This window comes from Orbicella franksi, chromosome 1, assembly GCF_964199315.1.
Source record: "Orbicella franksi chromosome 1, jaOrbFran1.1, whole genome shotgun sequence".
In the NCBI taxonomy this organism is placed as follows: Eukaryota; Metazoa; Cnidaria; class Anthozoa; order Scleractinia; family Merulinidae; genus Orbicella; species Orbicella franksi.
The window spans coordinates 16,205,486-16,224,751 of NC_138145.1; the positions used below are offsets into that span (position 1 = coordinate 16,205,486).

The 19,266-nt window shown below is 38.1% G+C and overlaps 1 protein-coding gene across 3 annotated transcripts; it reads left to right on the forward strand.

The window, feature by feature from the left end:
- Window positions 1–29: 29 nt before the first annotated feature.
- On the forward strand, window positions 30–18,299 carry LOC145492969 (rab GTPase-activating protein 1-like). Of its 3 annotated transcripts, none has more exons than XM_081472349.1 (23): window positions 30–337; window positions 417–1,794; window positions 2,610–2,660; window positions 3,924–3,938; window positions 4,425–4,651; window positions 5,136–5,202; window positions 5,676–5,778; window positions 6,478–6,647; window positions 7,431–7,572; window positions 8,327–8,478; window positions 10,971–11,069; window positions 11,592–11,705; window positions 12,131–12,205; window positions 12,318–12,443; window positions 12,868–13,011; window positions 13,471–13,512; window positions 13,706–13,834; window positions 14,668–14,760; window positions 15,483–15,593; window positions 15,832–15,936; window positions 16,431–16,514; window positions 16,583–16,654; window positions 18,012–18,299. In XM_081472349.1, exons 2-23 carry the CDS (start codon window positions 841–843, stop codon window positions 18,297–18,299), a joined length of 3,363 nt encoding a protein of 1,120 aa, XP_081328475.1. In that variant the 5' UTR covers window positions 30–337; window positions 417–840. The 3 variants fall into 3 exon arrangements, with proteins under 3 accessions (XP_081328475.1, XP_081328483.1, XP_081328492.1); XM_081472357.1 differs by having other exon boundaries at window positions 420–1,794; XM_081472366.1 differs by lacking the exon at window positions 3,924–3,938.
- The last annotated feature ends 967 nt before the right edge of the window (window positions 18,300–19,266 follow it).

Consider the following 19,266-nt stretch of genomic DNA (forward strand, 5'->3'; position numbering starts at 1 on the left):
CCAAGAAATCCCAGCGAGCTGTGCGGGTGGCGAGAGGAAACTTGGCTTATTTTGATCGATATCGTCAAAATTCACATTATATTTGTTGTGCATGTGGGCTGAAGGAAGTGATTTTGTCCATTTGAAGATAGCGTTGTGGCATGCAAATGTAGTAATGTAAAAGGCGCACCCAATAAGCCATTATTGAAAGGTAAATAAGTTGGTATCCTCCCTTGTTTGACGTCACGTTTGATCAGGCTCCTCGCATTGAAGAAGAGAAGCTTTTAGTTTATAAAGCTCATGTGTGGACGACCAAAGGTGTTCTTTTTGTCCGTCGCCAACTTCAGAAAGGACGAAGGTGAGAACTTATGGTTTGTATTTGTTATGGGTATCTGTGTTTCCCTTTCCCTTTCTGATACGATCGTTTTACATTTCAGAAGAACATTTCCAAGCAAGGAAGGACAAAGAGGATTTCTGGTTGTCAGACCGGCGAGAACGGCTACCATCATTTGACAGTTTTCACTGTAAACGCCGTCTGTGATGGTCGCAGACTCGTCCTTGAATAATCTTCGCTAGTGAACTTGCGGCATCTCGAATTCTGTTGATAATTTTATCGTCAACTTTGGAGGCATTTGACGAGTTCGACTTCGAAGGTGACCTTCTTTTGAAAGCGGTTTCGTTTGAGGTGTATAAAATATTAACTACTATTGGTGCCAGAGTGCAGATCAACCTAACCTTGTAGCGAGAGAAGATCATTATTTTGCTCAGAGAAATAAGCACTTTTTCCGAGACATTGCTTTATCTGAAAAATACTAACCCAGCTGAAGTCAAACATCTTTGCCCAAACAGTCAGAGTCATTTATGGCAGATCAGAAAGCAGGGACAAGTGGACAAGATGTAAAAGAAGAAAGCAATTCCAGCAGCCCTGAACAACCTCGGAGTCCAGGCACAAAGTCAACAAACAGTGATCATGAGTACATCATGCTGGCTGTGCCTGATATCGAATCTGATTCTGGGTCAGCTCTGTCAGGCTCTTCTGTGGATAAGAGCAAATCTCAGGGGAGTAGTGTGAGTAGTTTTGCTGATGTCATAACTCCTGACATGGAGGCTACCTTGGAGAAGGGTCCAACAGAGGAAGAGGTACAACACTTGGTGGAAGATGCAAAAAGAGATATTTCACACTTCTCTGCTTCACAAGAAGAGGTGTTTCCCAGTCAGGATAAAGGAAAGGATCTTCAGGAAGGTAGTCAAATACCAAGTGAAAACCATGATCATGTTGTAAATGCACTTGCTGTGGATGGTGATTCACAAACAGAAGATGACAATTACAGGGGGGAACTGGTAAGACAGCGATCTGCATCAGATGGTGAGGCCAACACAGGTCAGACTGAAAATGTTGCTGATTTCACTAGTGAAGAAGCAGTGCAAGCTAGATCAAGCACTCATCCAGGACACTCCGATGATGAAAGTGATGATAATGCCATTTTATTTGATGGGATCACTTATTTAGGATCCTCGACTGTGAATGCACCTGTCAGTGAAATTGAATTGAAAAGAACAATGTCTATCCTGCGAGAACAGACGGAGGTCACTATTGATGTTTTGCTATATGTTGGTTCAACGTCAGAGAGCATGATCAGACTTAAGGAACCTGGAACGCAGGCTGACATTGCAACTTATCGCATACAGAGGATTTTGTTTTGTGGTCGTGGTGATGCTGAAGGGAAAGAAAGGGACTGTTTTGCCTTCAATACTGTCCATGGAGACTCAGATATCTTCCACTGCCATGTATTCAAGTGTGAAGATCCTGAAAAGGTAAAGGGTCTCTACATTGTAAGCTCTAAAGAGGTGTCTGTAATAATACAAATTCAGTTAAAACAGATCTTTAAACTCCTTCATATGGTTTCAATTTTTATTTAGGTACAGTATATATATGTTTGTTTCTTGGGTATGCCATTGTGAAGTGGCAAGGCAAGATTCAAAAATGGTGGATGATTTCACTCTGCTCACTCTACAAAACTTGAGATCTGGGCAGAAAAAGCTGTACCGATCTGAGGTCGTAGTAAGAAGATTCCATTTAAGGCTACTCCTACCCATAAAAGAAGCAAGCTTTGGCTTGGTTGCTTCAGTGTCATAAAATATTACCATTCGCTGTTCTCAATAACATTGTTTCATTATTGTGATAACTTCAGGAACTCACTGGAAAATGTTTTTTTCTGCAGATCTTTAATGAACTGCTTTTAGTAACTGTGTTTCAGTGGTGTTTCTTCTTTTGAAGAAGTCCTTGGTGTTTGTGTTACTTTGTAAAATGAATTCAAGGCAAGTGACTGTACATGTAGATATGTGAATAAGCGATTTCAGTGGTTGGAATTGCACGATAAATTCACATATCTACAGTCACTTATCTTGAGCCAAAACATGTCATTAAGTATGGTCTGTGAGTCACTTGTTAAGTTTTAAAGCACTGTAGTTTTTATGCCCACAAATTTATTGGTTTTTACTGTCAACTAATAATGTCATATACTTTATTTACCCTTGGATTGTAGAGTAGCTTTAACAGCTTATGTCTCAACTGTTACCCTAGAATGTAAAAATTTAATTTGCTTAGTTATTTACTTTTAATTGTTTAGGCTGGAAAGATCTTGAAGACATTTGCTTTATCCTTTAGAAGACACAGGAAGGTAAGTTTAGTTTTATGCTTTCAAAATGGATTACATACTTCATTGTTAGACAATAATGTACAATGTAGAAGTGATAAATAGTAGTTCCAAATGTCCAGTGTTACAGAATGCAGAGTGTGTTGTCAAAATTTGATGCAAGGTACAAAGAGTAGAGATTAGTTTCAAATTGAACTGTCGGTAAGGGAAAACGTTGTGGTTTAAATTGATCTTGGTGTGACACATTTGATATGAGTATGTATACATGAAGCATCACCCTTCTCTCCCATGGGTCACATCAGGCCATTAATCAGCCCATTAGTCAGCCAGGTGATGCTATAGAAATACTCAATCTCATAATCTGATCACATGGAGTTTTTTTATAAATTATACTGTCTGCTTATACATGTATGTCTCGTTTTATTCTTACATGTGTAATAATTATAAGATGCAAAAATGGATCCATAATTTCAAACTTAAGGCAAGTTTAAACCCCTGCATACATGTATATATGTTGTATGTACATACATACTTGAACTTAGTCATTTGTGCGGGTAACCTGTTGGTATGCTGGAGGTTCGACTACCATCCCAGTCAGATTGAGCAACACCACATAGAATCACCGGACCTTAACACATCAATATTAAATCAATATTAACTGTTTTGAAAAGTATCCCTGATTAATGCATTTAAGTACCTTTTCGTAATTTCTAGTCATTTTCTTTTCTTGTCTTCTCTTTTAAATTGCATTCGGTATTAAAATTATCAAACTAAACAAGGAAAGAAACAAAGTGAGAAAAAAAGGAATAGGGAAATGTTTATTAGAATATTATGTAATAATATTGATCAATGTATTTAAAAGTTCCTGTTAATAAATAGCTATCTTGACAGGAACTTCTATTTGCATTAAAATGTTGATTCTTTAGAATTGATAAGAATATAAACCTATACCTAATTATTTTGAGTCTAAAAGCCTGTTTAAAACACAATAGAAAATTAATGTGCAATTAGAACACCTGGCAGAATAAAATCATGAAGTTAAAGAAGTTTGCAATGATTTAAATAATGCTGAGCTTACATTCATGGAAACTGTCAACATTAGTTCCTATCCACAGCACTCTGTGCCTTTTTGGTAAATATTTTCTAGCGGATCTAATTAGAAGAGAGGATAAATGAAATGTAATTTTACAATAAGTGGCTCAAATAAGTTACCGTTTACTGCTTTTTCTGCTGCTGTTCTTAGAAAATTTTTTTCTATTCTCTTTCCAACATGCTTTCTCTCTGGAGGACAAATATTCCCTAGTGAGTGTTTGCTTAATAAATGAAAAGTCAGCTAATTTTTTGCAGTTATTCTTTGTTGAATTAGCCTAGAACATTTGTTTCTTTTCTTGTTGACCTAATTAATTGAAACTGCATACCTGACGGCTAAAACTTAATTAGGCTAGCAAGAACATGCAGCTTATGAAACAAATATAATAAGGGAAGGTTTTTGCTGCCACCTTAAAAACAGAGTGCCCCTGGAGACACCTTATTATAAACTGAAACATAAATTTCCATGTTCTCTTGTTGTAAAGTGTTAAAAGTGTAAAATGTACTTTTAATAATAATTATTAAGATGATGATGATAATAGTAAAAATAATAATAATAAAAATAAAAATAATAATGATAATAATAATAATATAATAATAATAATAATAATTACGTTTGTTGCGTTAAAATTACATGGTTTTGTACCTGCCATATTCCTTCACTAATGAAATCTTTTGTTTTGTTTTTTTCTACTGAAGAGGAAACAGCAGTTACAGCAGGTGTCTGTTGACAATCCTACAATGGTCACTGGTATCAGCAACCTTGTCTTCAAATTTGATGTGACTCTGGACATTCTTGAGGAAGACCACAAAGGATTTTCCTCTGCTGCTAGGGACAAAAACTGTTTTAAACTTCGCCAAGACTTGAGAAAGAAAGTTTTAATAACGGTGCAACAGTTGACAAACAAGCATCTTATTGTGGAAAGGTTGGCAATTATTGTTTTCATCATAACAACAACAACAGTATCTCTAAGACTGTCACCTCTTGTATTTTTTTTAGTAGTTGTTTTCTTTTTTGGGGATTCTTCGAGGTTAAAGTTGATTATAAATTAATGTTTCGGCTAGTTTAACTGGCCTTCCTCAGGAAGTAAGAAAATGAAAGTCAATATAGCTGACTGAAAAGTGCACGCATATGGTCTGCAACACTGACTTTTATTTTGAATTATTATTTGCTCATTTTAATCTTGAAAGAATCTGTAAGTAGAGAGAGTGGAAAATAAGCTCTGAAAAACCCCTCTGTTCTATGAAATAGCAAATTGCAACAAGAAAAACAGACTTGATGTTAATTTCTGCACATGTTATGAAGTGTCTACTGGGAATTGTTATTCTCTTATTCTAGGAGGAATTCCAGCTAACCAATTTTAAGTTGTTGCAAACTTTTATTATCTCATTATAATTTTCCTTTTTCAGGTGTTTTGGACTCTTGATCTGTCCTGGCAAGAATGTTCGGTATTCTGACATGCATCTATTGAGTGAGGCAAGCTAAAATTAATTGTTTTTACAATCAAAAATGAAAATGAAGCATCTTAGTGATGGTTAGCTTGCTTGTCCTTTGGGAAGATATTCTCTGGCCACGAACTTGAACAGAAGTAAGCTGAAGTTGCCTTTGTCAAGATATAATACTCTCACCTGGACAGTCATTCAAGATATACTGCACACATTTACAATTTAGTTATTCTAGCACTTGTTATCATACCATTTACCGAGATCATGGATTGCTTGATTACTGATTATTTGACCCCTGTCATGTTCTCATTGCAAGGTGTCAAAATTTGGGTTCAAAATGAGACCATCTGTGGGGCCATATGGTCTAAACAAACACAAACAAAATAAAAAAGATAAGCATTGCAAATTAGGAAAAAAGCAAATGAAACTTATGGTATAATTTCAAATATGAGAAGTAACAAACTTATCATTGCTAAGTAAAATATCATTTTGAATTTCCTTCAGGTGTCGATGGAAGTTGCAGATGGTGGCAAAACTTATTACATAAGTGGGTTATGGGATCCAGCTGTACGTGACTTGTTAGTTTTAAACACAGAAACTCCAAAAGGTAGATGTCAGTCAAATGTCTATTAATATATAAAAAAACCCTTTGACTCTCAGATGTGATCAACATCCCAGTTCCTGTAACATTAATGGTCATTAATACCATGATATTGTACATCAACAACAAGGCAGGTGAGGAAAATTAAGAAAATTTTCAATTTCACAGGAAACTCGTCTTCAGGCTGAAAACTTGTTTGGTATGAATCCGGTGAAGGACAGGTTTCCCATTGCAAATTTATCTTTCTAATTTCCGTCCAAATGGATGGGAAAATAGTACAGAATGAAAACTCATCTTAGAGGGAAAACCATCTTAATTTCATATTGGATGTGAAAATGGCAACAAGCATTTTTTTGCTTGCCCTCAAGGAGAAGACTGAAACTAGAACGACTGCATGGCTGATGTAGCACTGTTATATCTGCTAAGTTCCTCAAATAAAATTTTGGTGCTTTACCACAACCATTTCATCTTCTTAAATACTCCATGTTGTTTTGAGCCTCTTGCTTTCTTGCTGTTGCCAGGAATGTTAGAGAAAACATCATCTAAGCCATACTTGTCGATCATTACCCAGCCTGATAATTGCCCCAGACTCCTCTGCCTGATTGCAGACTTTACCTTACATTATCCATCACAATCTCTACAAGCAATAAAAAAACAACTTTATTATGGTTATTGTGGTGTTTTTTTTTCTTTTTTTTTTTGCAGATTCAAGAATATTTGTGACAATAGCTGTGGACTTAGTTGTCACTGGAGTAACAGAGCCAGTTAGGTTCATTGTGGAGACAAAAGCTAAAATTTTCCCCAGTGGAGAAAAGTTTTTCTGGAGTCCCAGTAAACCAAAATTCCATGAAACATTTATCATGGAACTGAAAGAGGTTAGGACCGAATTTCTCTGGATAACCTAGAAGTGCTTCTTAGGGCTATAGATAGCTAGGTCTTTACTGAACTGCAAATCATAAAGGACAGATTGAAATAAATTAGTTAAAAGCAAATATCAATTTTTTAACGAAAAAAGGAAATGAGACAGGCTGTAATGAAATGAAAGTGTTCCAAAGAAGGAAAATATTCTGGTGCCTTTCAAATATTTAAAATAAGAGGGTTATACTCATAGATTGGTAGATAGTCGACAAATTTTCAAGAACTCGTAATCTGTTCAAACCTGCCATTCTGTCACTTTTTAACTGTAGGCTCATACCTATTTGGCTTGCTCTCCGTATTGCATTTGTAAACTGTTGTACTGAATGGGTTTACTAGTAAGATATTATTTTTATCATTGTCTCTAAGTTAAGCATAAAGTGAAGCCTTGGAGCTGATGGCTCATAGCTGCCGGAGCTTATCCCCGTTTTTGTAGCATGAAGTGGCTAGGAGTATTTCTACTCCCCCTGGACAGGATGCTAGTCCATCGCAGGTCACTCCCCTGCAATTTGTTAGGTTTCCCCAACAATTCACCCTTACCCATTTATACTCCTGGGTGGAGAGAGGCACTGTGTGTCTTGCCCAAGAACACAACACCGTGTTCCTGGTGAGGGCTCGAACCTGGACTGCTCGCTGCGGAGATGAGTGCACTAACCATGAGGCCACCGCACCTCCCACTAAGTTAAGCATACTTAGGTGTTCATGTTTGGTTTTGTTTTTGATAGGACATTGTTTCATTGCAGGTTATTGACACTGAGACAGGACTGAAAAGCTGTGAAGTGAAGAGCATCAAAACTGAACTCAGTATAGAAGCTTCTAAGAATATGGCTAAGAGGCAACCCAACCTGACAAGACAGCTGTCTGGAGGAAACAAGACTTCTGATGGTGAGTTTACATGTATTAACACAGACTGATGTTGTCATAATGAAAGATATCTAACAGTTACCTTGTTTTGTTAAAGGAAAATTGATTTAGTATCATCTGAAAGCTTTACATTAACCTCTGGCAGGGGATGTCTCTCGTATATGCAAACTGCATAGTCTCTGACCTGTTGTTACTCAGTTACAGTGAATGTTTTTAATACACCTCACAGATCTTTCTTGTTCTAGATCACTAGTATGAAATTGTTGTTTCTGCTTCAAATCGTAGATGCTGTGAAATTAACAAATAGATTCCATGTTGCTGACTTGCTGTACATCTAGTCAGTATTAGATCACACATGACTTCAAAACGTAGTAAGAACAAGAGAGTGGTCCATGAGCTGTTAGGCAAGCCTGTCACTTGCATGATCTATTACTCAACAGATGCACAGCAGCATGGAATCTATCTGTTTTATATAATTAAGAACCAAAAAAAATGTTTATGACGTCATCTGTAGGTCTTCCCTCCAATAGATCATAAGTATGAACCAATCAAAATGCATGAATAAATTGGCTTATGATGTAATATAAGAATGGAAAAGAGTGCATGTCTGTTTTTTTCTTGCTCTGCAAAAAAAACTGGAGCCTGCTTTGTAGCTTCTGAGGCCAGTGTAGTATATAGGGCAAGGGCACATCTGAGTGATAGACTTTTTCAGACATAAGTTGCTGCTCCTGAGGGTGTCAACTTAACTAAGGCTCTGTTGTACTTCCATGTACAGATGATGATGAAGATGATGAACCACTGCTATCTGGATCAGGTGATGTGCAGAAAGAGTGCACAGAGGAGGAGCTAGGAAGCTGGGCAGAACTGTTAAATAAATGGAAGGATGTCACTCTTAGGCCAAGACAACTCCCTGGACTCGTAAGAAAGGTGGGGCTGTTTTTGAGAGTGAAATCAGTTAGAAAAACATGGGTGATATTACATTAGTCTAGTATCCTTTTCCAAGCCATTTTGGGTCATCAGGAAATGCTTTTTTCACTTATTACTATTAAAATCAGGTTAAAGTGTGTAACACTGCATGATAGTGTAAATAACAGCACCTGCAAAGATGACTAGTAGATCTTTATCTTTAGTAGATCTTAGTAGATCTTTAGTAAAGATCTTTAGTAGATCTTTTATAAAAAATAACTGAGGAGGTCGTATCTGGTTTTGTGAATCACCTGTGTTCAAAGTCCTGTACACTTGATCCAATTCCATCTTCAGTGTTCAAAGGGTGCCATCATTATCTGCTTCCAATGATCACTCGTATAGTTAACTTGTCTCTTACAAGTGGCCAAGTACCTGATAGATTCAAGGTTGCCATGTTGAAGCCGTTGTTGAAAAAGGGTGGAGCTGATCATGAACTATTTTCTAACTTTCGTCCTGTCTCGAATTTATATTTTCTATCCAAAGTTACGGAGAAAGCAGTTGCAACACAATTAATGGACCACCTTAATGATAATGAAGGCTTATTAGAATAATTTCAGTCGGCATATAAATCTCATCACAGTACAGAGACTGTGCTTGTGAGAGTTCAAAATGATATTTTGAAGGCTATTGACAATAACAGATCGGTTATATTACTATTGCTTGATTTATCGGCTGCGTTTGATACTGTCCATCATTCGATTTTGTTATCTAGACTACAGAATCGCTTTGGTATTAGGAACACTGCTCTTAATTGGTTTCATTCATACCTTCACTCATGCGAACAGTTTGTTTCTGTTAATGGAATTGAATCGTCAAAGAAGAATTTACCCTACGGGGTACCACAGGGTTCTGTACTGGGACCCTTGTTGTATTCCCTTTATACAAGTCCGCTGGGTGACATAGCCAGAAAGCATAGCATACCATTTCATCTCTATGCAGATGACACACAGTTGTACTTGTCGTTTACGTCCAACTGTCCTAATCATCTATCAAGCTCAAAGATGGCAGTAGAATTATGTGTTAAGGACATTGGGGACTGGATGCTGTGCAACAAACTTAAGTTAAATTGGGATAAGACTGAACTTTTGGTTATTAGTTCTAAATATCGCCCACGACCACCCCTCGACTATATACGAGTTGGTGATGAAGTAATCAAGTCTAGTAAACAGGCCAGGAATTTAGGAGTTGCATTGGATCAATGTTTGGATTTCAAAGAACACGTTAAAATAACCTGCAAGAGCGCATTTTTCCGCATTCGTAGTATAGCTAAAATTAGGCGAACCTATCTCAGAGTACTACTGAGACTATTGTTCACGCTTACATAACATCGCGTTTGGACTATTGTAATGCCCTACTGTACGGTCTCCCAAAGTATCTGATTAATAGACTTCAGCTTGTACAGAACTCAGCAGCTCGCCTTGTTACCTTGACTAGAAGGCAGGAACACATCACACCAATACTAAGGAGCTTACATTGGTTGCCAGTTCATTTTAGGATTATTTTCAAAATATTGTTGTTAACTTACAAAGCTCTGAATGGACTGACCCCTGATTACATTAGAGACCTACTGCGATTTAACATTTCTGGTCGGACACTAAGATCTTCAAACAACAGGTTGCTTGATGAGCCTAGAGCAAATCTTAAAACGTATGGTGAAAGGACTTTTTCCGTGGCGGCACCAAGGCTCTGGAACAAACTACCCCTCCAGATCAGACTTTCATCATCAGAGGCAGTTTTTAAGGCTAATCTTAAGACTTATCTTTTTAAGCGTGCATTTGATTTGTAGTTTTTACTTTTTATTTGTAGCCTAATTGTATTATATAGCGTATTTAATTCTTAGGATTTTAACTTTTAGGATTTAGGATTTTAGGTTTTTAAAGAATTAGGATTTTAATTTTAAAGTATTGTAAAGCGCCATGGACAATTAGTGGAAAATGGCGCCATATAAATGTATATTTATTTATTTATTTATTTTATTTTTTATTGATTCATTTTAGCGCCTGCTGAAATTTATTTTAAAAAAAGTCAAATGTGCTTGCTTCATACAACACTTTGTTGCCATTTTGGCTGACTGACTTTATTTAAACATCTGGGTCTAAAACGTGGTTTAGGATACTACTTGTATATGAAAAATTTAAATATGAAAATAAGGTGAGATATATTCAGAAACTGATCATACATGTAGCAATACCACAGTTAAAGTAGTTTAAAATTGTAGAACATACAGCAAAAACTAGTTAAAATATTTCAGTTAGTTAAAACATTATACTCAGAAGCTGAGAAAATTTTGAGTTGCAAAAATTGCAGTAATCTGCTACCCTCTAGCGCATTTGGTCATGGGAACTCAACGCTCTCTGCCAGATTCTGAATTAGCATAAGACGCTTTTGAAGTGAATGTCTTGCAGTACACCCAGGTGATCCTACACTCTGTTTTCTCTTGGTATAAATTTCAGGGCATACCTGGTCCTCTCCGAGGACAAGTCTGGCAGATGATGGCTGGTCTGAAAGAAAATGATGAACTTCTTGAGGGCTACAAGCATTTCATTAAGAAGGTAAATCAGTATGCTAGATGAAGTTTGGATTGACTGACCGACTGACCAACTAACTGACTGACCGCCCGCCCGACTGCCCACCCACCCGACTGACCGACCTGCCAACCGACTGACTCACTGACTCACTGACTGACTCACTGACTCACTGACTGACTCACTGACTGACTCACTGATTGATTGAATGATTAATTGATTGATTGATTGATTAATGGATGGATTAATTGGTTGGCAGGACACTTGACTCTCACAGTGCCTCTCTCCACCCAGGTGTATAAATGGGTATTGGCAAACTTAATGCTGGGGGTAACCCTGTGATGGACTAGTATCCCATCCAGGGGGGAGTAGAAATACTCCTAGTCGCTTCATGCTACAGAAACCGGGATAAGCTCCAGCCTGATGGGCCACTTGGCTCGTATGCAGACTACCTTAATTAGTTGATTAATAAATTTGTTCAATATTAAATTTTTTTGCAGACCTCTTGTATGTTCATTTGATTTCATATTATTTTTTTGTTGTTGTCAGGAATCTCCAACAGAACAAGTGATCATGTGGGACATTCACCGTACCTTCCCAGCTCATGACTATTTTAAGAGCACCGGAGGGGAGGGTCAGGAGATGTTGTATAAGATCAGCAAAGTAAGCCTTGAATTTACATTTTTCCACTCATTAAAATAATTGTAAAAATGTTGTACAAATAAACTATCTGTCAAGCTCGTCAGTAGTTCAGTACACAGTTTATTAAATTTCAGTAATTTTATGAAGCATAATTTTGTAGCATGTAAGGCATATTTGGTAGCACCAAGCCGGCAAAACGTTCATGTACAAGACTGAGTAGTTGCTTCATCACAAAGCAAGCCCTAGATTCATTAAAATGCTGTTCATTTACCAACGGCCGTCTTTTTTAAAGGGAGCATTCATTTTCCCTATAGTTTTTCACAATCTGTGCCCTTTGGGCATAATTTAATATGTTATCAGTACATATAGGTAACCAACCAGAGCACATTTTTGCTCATACCCATGGCATACGTATATGATAATTCTTCTTATTTTTTTCTTGTCAGGCTTATTCTGTTTATGATGAAGAAGTGGGCTACTGCCAAGGGCTGTCATTCCTATCAGCTGTGCTGCTCTTACATGTAAATTTCTTTTCACTTCCTATTGGCTCTATTCTATAATAATTATTCCTTTCATATAAGTATTTATCTACTGCACTGTATTACTAAAACTGATCAAATATTACATTTGTAGCTTCCAGAGGAGCAAGCCTTTGCATTGCTTGTGAAGATAATGAGTGACTATGGGCTGAGAGAGATTTTTAAGCAAGATTTTGAACAGCTGCACCTGAAGTTTTTCCAACTGGATCGAATGATTGAGGTGAGTGCTCTCTGAGAAGTAATTTAGCTTTCAATACCCCCATTGGGGGGGGGGGGGGGGTCATAGTTTTTTTTTCTTTGCAATACACAGTTTTGCACTGGTTGTAAGTAGGTAAGGCATGACAAATCATGAGTTTGAACCTGTTAGACTTCGTGTTGTGTTGATTGGCAAGGCCCAGCCACACATAATCTTGCAGTTCTTCTTTCCATTGTGATGCCGGCTGATGTATGACTGGATGTGGCAACTGGGGTCAACTGGTGCAATAGGTGCAACCTGTGAAGACGCTGGGATATTACTGCAAAGGACATCAGTCAACATTCACAATAAACTGGAAAACCTGGGACTTGGCTCGTGGCTTGTTCTGGTTATGTGGCTCATTTACTACGGACATAAACGCGAGGTAACCATATTTGGTTTGTTGTAGGATTCGATGCCAGACCTCCACAGCCATTTTCAGTACAATGATATCCAGACCCACATGTATGCCTCGCAGTGGTTCTTGACGCTGTTTACAGCCAAGTTTCCTTTACCAATGGTCTACCGTATTATGGATCTCTTCCTCTGTTATGTAAGTCAATCGGTTGTTTACAATAATAAACAAAGAGGACGTTAGGTAGTCACAAGAAATTGCACCAAAGTTGCCCCTTTTACTGATCAGGTTTGAACAAGTACTTTTTACATTTGTCAGTCGGAATTTTGTTTCCAAAAACAATTAAATCCGCAGTTTTTGGATAATAGTTTTTCGGAAAATGTTCATTCGAATTTCGGGACTAGCATCCCATCCAGGCGAGGGTAGAATTACATCCTAGTCGCTTCATGCTACTTCAATCGGAGGTAAGCGTAGGCCTGATGCGCCACCTGGCTCGTATGCAGAATTTATCCGGGAGGGTTTTCCGCCGTAAACAGCCAGTTACTCTCCTTACGCTAAACATGCAATAAGGCGCAAAGTTACGATCATGAATGTAGCCTGTTTTGTGGTATTTCATTTTTATTCAGCCTGTTGCTCTTCATGATTTTTTTCTTCTAGGGTATGGGTGTCATTTTTCAAGTTGCCTTGGGCCTCTTGAAGGTAAAACATCATGCTGTTTAATTTTCTTGCACTGTTCTCGATTACCTGAGTTTTCGTCGCAAATTTGATCTTCGTTCAAGTAACATTATGTATTACCTATTTCTTACAAGGCTGGATTGTTTCATGTAGTTAGTAATAGAACGTAAATTTACTATCATTTCATTGGCTGAAATTTTGTTTTCATTTCCCACAGGCATCTCGTAGAGAGCTCATCCAAATGGATTTTGAAGATATTCTGAAGTATTTCAGAGTATCCATGCCAAAAAAGTACTTAGATGAAGAAGAATATAAAAAGCTTATTAACTCCGCTCTTAGCTTTAGGGTACGTGATTTCTTCTTTATCTTAGTAAACCTTTTGAAATTATCTATTCACCCAGTTGGCATGACATCCTTTCTCTCTGTTGACAGTTAATAAATGTGTAGTTTAAATGATTTGTTTCAGGTTTCAGGCAAGTTATAATAACATTAGATGTTAAGTTTTTAAAGGGGGTTGATTGGTCACCTATGTTACCGAGCACGCCTTGCCCACAAGTAGTTTCAATCCACACAGAATCGGTCACGAACATACACCTTTTCTTGAGGCGTTACACGATATCGCAAAAGAACACTTGGCTGGGACACTTGAGATTAGCTGGGGTGACTGTGGTGTATGTTTACATTACTTGCAAAAAAATTTCGGACGATTTTAATTTCGGACAGAAAAGTGTCCGAAAATAAAACCGTCCGAAATTTTTAAGCGTCCAAAATATTTACAGTACAGTATAAAATTTTTAAGGAGCTCCAAAGCTCTCAGTTTCCTTTATGAGGCGACCTCTAGTTGAGACACGGCTTAAGATACGTAACAGCTAGATAGAATTTGTGTTATTTTCTCCTTGGTATATCTCTAAAACCTTGAGGTTGCAGTGAAACTGTCATTTTCACAGATCAGTCTAATTCATGTTTTGTTGGTGAAAATTTGCTTAAGCTATGTTTCAGCAAAGTGTCCTAATTTTGTCCGAAATGAGATTAAAAGTGTCTGAAAATTAAACGTCCGAAATAAAATCTCCGAAATTTTAACATCCGAAAGTTTTGGGAAATAATGTATGTCACTTGAGATTAGCTGGGGTGACTGTGGTGAATGTGCAAGACATTAATGCCATCTGGTCTAAATTTCAGGTGACCAACAGAAAAATGAAGAAATACGAAAAGGAGTATTTGTTGAAGAAAGACCAAGAGGCACAGCTTGAAGATCCGGTAGAAAGACTCCAGGTAAATTGCCCAGTGTTAAATTTCTTCATTTACGTTGAATAGGTAACTGGTTTGAGCTGTTATGTGTGCGTTACGCGTTTCCTCGATGTTTGTAGTTGTTCTCTTTGGGTTCTAGATAGCTCGAGCTCATGTGATTGTTGTTTATTGTTCCTTGATGGTCACATGGCTCATTTCGTATTCTAAGTGCGAGATTCGTCGAATCGGCGAGAGAGTTAGTAGTGCCTGTATGAATTCCTCGGCTTTTCTTCATTTTTCTCAAACTCACTAATAATTTATCAAGTTTAAACAAAGGAGATCATGACCGTGACGGTGTTTGGATATCTGATCTTAATTAACATATAATTTTACAATTGTAATTCTCCGTTTTCTCCTTAGTTTTAGTTTCGATTGAGAAGACATATCAAACACTCAAGACAGTGTTTGACCACATTTCCAAACACCTCGAAGTTCGTCAAAAATACTCCGCTGCGCGTCGTATTTTCAACTCTCTTCTCGGTGTTTGGAAATGTGGTCAAACACGATCTATCGTGTTTGGTATATTACCTTAAGTGTCTTATGTGAGAACTAGACAATACCTAGACCAGGAGTAAGGGTGATACAATTTCTTAGTTTTATCTAGTTTTATAAAGATTTGTTCACATGTTTTCGCCATTGTGTTTCTCGTTAATATTGTTTGCATTCAAAGCACCTTACTCATTATTTTTCTGTTTTTTTCTCACCAGCGAGAGAACAAGAGGCTGTTTGAAGCCAACATGAGACTTGAACAGGAAAATGATAATCTAGCTCACGAACTGGTGACTACTAAAGTGGAATTACACAGCAAGCTTGCAGAGGTATGTTTGAGTGGCTTCATATACTGTGAAATGTGTACTTGAATGTGTTCGCGAGTGCAGTTTTCTGATTGGTTAGTAAAGATCGGAAGCTCTTCGGATATCTACGAAGGTTTACGAAACTGGAAATTGTTCGTGCGACTGATAATTTTATTTTTCGACTCGGCGAAGAATATGAATTTTGAGGCCGTCACGCCTTCATTTTGGGATTCACTGTGTTGCTTGTGGTTTTGTTTGTTAGGCAGAGGAGAAGGTGGAAGAATTGTCCAAGGCTCTTAGCAGTACTATTGTGTCACTGGCTGAAGCAGAGGACCAGCGAGAAAAGTTCAAAGAAGAGGGAGTTCAGGTACCCTAACAAGCAAACAAACAAACAAAAACAAGTAAACAAGTAAAATCGAACGTCGCTACCGCAAATTTAAGGCAAATGGGATTAGTGAATGAACAATTATTGGACGAGGCTGAGCAAAACATCGTGATTTGTCAGTGGTGAGTAGATCAATTATTTGCCGAAGCCGAAGGCTGAGGCAAATAATTAATCTATGAGACACTGATAAATCACGATATTTTGCGATAACCGAGTTCAATGATTGTTGTATAATTCGATCGCCAAGTTTGTTTTCACATTTAAATCACCCTCTGACAGCTCTAGGAAGCGATCTGCCATTTTTCAATCGAGATCGTGGTTTCAATCACGCATAAGCAGAATATTATTTGCAGCAAAGCGCGTTCAGACGTAATAGGCATGAGCAGACCATTATTTGTAGGTAGATATTTGCTGTGGTGGACCTTAGGCCAATGGGAAAAAATCCATCTAATGATAATTCCACTTATTTTCTGCAGGTGAAAGAAATGTGGCGGCAGAACATTGAAGTGGCAGAAGAAGAGAGGAAGCGGCACACCGCCATCATCGAGGAATACAAAAAGGTAGCAGTAACATGGCCTTTGATCGAGTTTTGTATATGTAGTCACTGACTGACTACTTTGTGTTGTAGATCTGCTCTCGAGTGGATGAAAGAAGTGAGAAGTTAAAAGAAGATTTACAGAAGGAGCTTCTGGAAGTCAAGGTACTCTACCTTGAATTCTCTTAGACGCTCTGCATGGAAGGCGTTACGTTCGTTTAGCGAGCAAACTCTAAATGATCTCTACAGTAGGAATAATTGACACAAGTAACCCTTGCCTCTCTTTTGTGCTTTCTTCGTTGAAGCCTCGCTCTCGTTCCCATTGCCAAAGTTTCACTCGTGTCAATAGCTGTTATTACAGTTGAACCTGCGGTCCAATATTCTTTTGTTTAAAAAGGCATACAAACGAGGCGAAAAGGTCAATACAAAGCAGAATTGACCCTTTCGCCTCGTTTGTGTGTCAAACTCATTACGACCGATACAGTCTCGCAAGTGACTTTAGCGGTCACTCGGAACGACCACTGACCGTGTGATTAATAAGACAAATATCCTTTGAATTGCTATTCGACCACCCCTCCCTCCCCCACCCCCACTATCATCGGATGAGATGAAGTTCTATCGTTTGTCTTTAAAACGGTTGTCAATTTTTTTCGAAATAGTAGCTTTAAAGTGGCTTATTCCCGACATAGTCAATCGAACCCAATCGAACTAAATCGAACTCAATTCATGGATTGAGTTCGATTGACTTCGGCAATCGAACCAAATCGAACTCACACAAATATATTGGACAATCGAACTTTTGATTTTTGAACTTAAGATTTTTTGTAAAACTGGTGTTGAAAATCAATAACAAGTTTTTCGAGGCTCGAGTTTCTTCAGTATAACAAGTGTTTTTCGTGTTTTTGAGACCATATAACATAATCCTTGTTCAAGCGGATATATTCACCGGACACAATCGAACGCAATCCATTGGATCGGCAATCGAACCAAATTGAACTCACATAAAAATAATTGGACAATCGAACTTAATCGAATTTTTGATTTCTGAACTCTTGATTTTTTGTAAAACTGATATTGAAAATCAATAACAAGTTTTTGGAGGCTCGAGTTACTTCAGTATAACACGTGTTTTTCGTGTTTTCGAGACCATATAACATAAACCTTATTTTGTTCAAGCGGATTTACTCACCGAACACAATCAAACGCAATTCATTGGATTGTGTTCGATTGAGTTCGGTTGACGAACCCAATCGGACACAATCTTATGGATTGAGTTCGATTCGGTTGGATTTGTGCGATCGAGTTCGATTAGTTCGGAAATCGAACTCACACGAAGTTCGGTTTTTGATTTGGTTCGATTGCCGAACTCAGTCGAACTCAATCCACGGATTAAGTTCGAATGGGCTCGTTTGAGTTCGATTTCCGGACGTTCGATTAACTATGCCGGGCTTATTCAGGTTGAACAGATGCCAGTCACCCTTTTGAACCGAGACAAATAGCCACTCACCATTTTCTTTTTCAGAGACGCGTAGGATCGTGCGAAAACTGCGCTGCTCTCTTCTCAGAGGAAGGTTACGTGTCGCTAGATGGAGACCAGACTGCTACCTTCAAGACAAGTGTCAAGGTGGTGGACTCCGAGCAGCGTCTCAGAGAACTGGAACTAGAGCTGGCGCAGACCAAGCTTTCCCTGGTGGAATCCGAGTGTCGTTCCCAGGACTTGGAGCACAGGCTCGCGGCCATTGAAGCCGCGGCTGGTGAAAGTAAATCATGGTTCAAGAGAATCAGTTTGGTCAAGGATGCTGGGAAGTGATTAAGTTTTGCGAGTTGTTCATAGTCTTGTCACCTAAAACAGTCGGGGAAACAATCGCCAGTTGATGAAGAATTACAGTCTTTGCGACTGGACTGGGGTTTTAGCTTTCGTCTCCAAATTGAAAAGCAAGTGGTCGAACCACTAGCTCGTGCTAGTTTTTGAATCCATAATAAAAATCGAAAGCTTAATGAGTACTTCAACGAAGATTTTAATTTCAAAACTGCGCTTGTTTCCCCGACTGGAAATAAACGAGATGTCTGATAAGTCCTAGTCATCTAAGTTTTCGTTGAACTGCTATTACTTGTTATCCTGGCCCTCTATGTTCATTTCCGATAGTGTAACTGATCTGTTTTTAGAGAATTGTAGCTATTGAAATGTTGGTTTGTTTTTGTGAAAGGTCTTGAGTGTAATAATTATCTGCTGTTGAGGAAGGTGTTATCCAGTTAGGCATACAAGCTGTTTGGGGATCTCCCAGCAGGATTCAAACCGGCCAGCCTGTTTTCAATTGGAAACCTTTTTGTTAAGTTTCTTGGGAAACAGAATTAACTGTTTCCCTTAGGACCAGTCATTAGGTGTTTATTGTCAGATTCAATCGGAAAAGAAAACAAGAGCAGGGAATATGGAAAAACAAAGTCTTATCCTATATTATTATTTTATCTCATCTTGACCAAATCAATATCGGGCAGTAAAGGAATGCATCTGGATCGGGTTTATTTGAATTATCAAGCAATGTGATAAACTTGTTTCCAGGGTCTTTTTAATCCGCTGATTCTCAATGCAGGAGATACTCTGGGAACGAGGTTTGAAGTAGAAGCGAATCTCTTTTCGTCCTAGACGACATATTTGCGTGGCTGAAAAATGGGCGAAAAAACACGTAACTCTGGCAGGGTGTAACTTAGAAGGGCGAATTTTCATTTCGCAAGCTTCAAAGATCAGTTGTAAGAATTAGTTCAGTCGCAGTTCTTAA

What these genes read in the sequence shown, in the direction of transcription:
- LOC145492969 (XM_081472349.1), top strand. Translation starts at nt 841, where the DNA reads ATGGCAGATCAGAAAGCAGGGACAAGTGGACAAGATGTAAAAGAAGAA. An exon ending in ACAAGCATTTCATTAAGAAG is followed by an intron (nt 11,070 to 11,591) that starts GTAAATCAGTAT and finishes TGTTGTTGTCAG; the next exon opens with GAATCTCCAACAGAACAAGT. An exon ending in ACTCCGCTCTTAGCTTTAGG is followed by an intron (nt 13,835 to 14,667) that starts GTACGTGATTTC and finishes TCTAAATTTCAG; the next exon opens with GTGACCAACAGAAAAATGAA.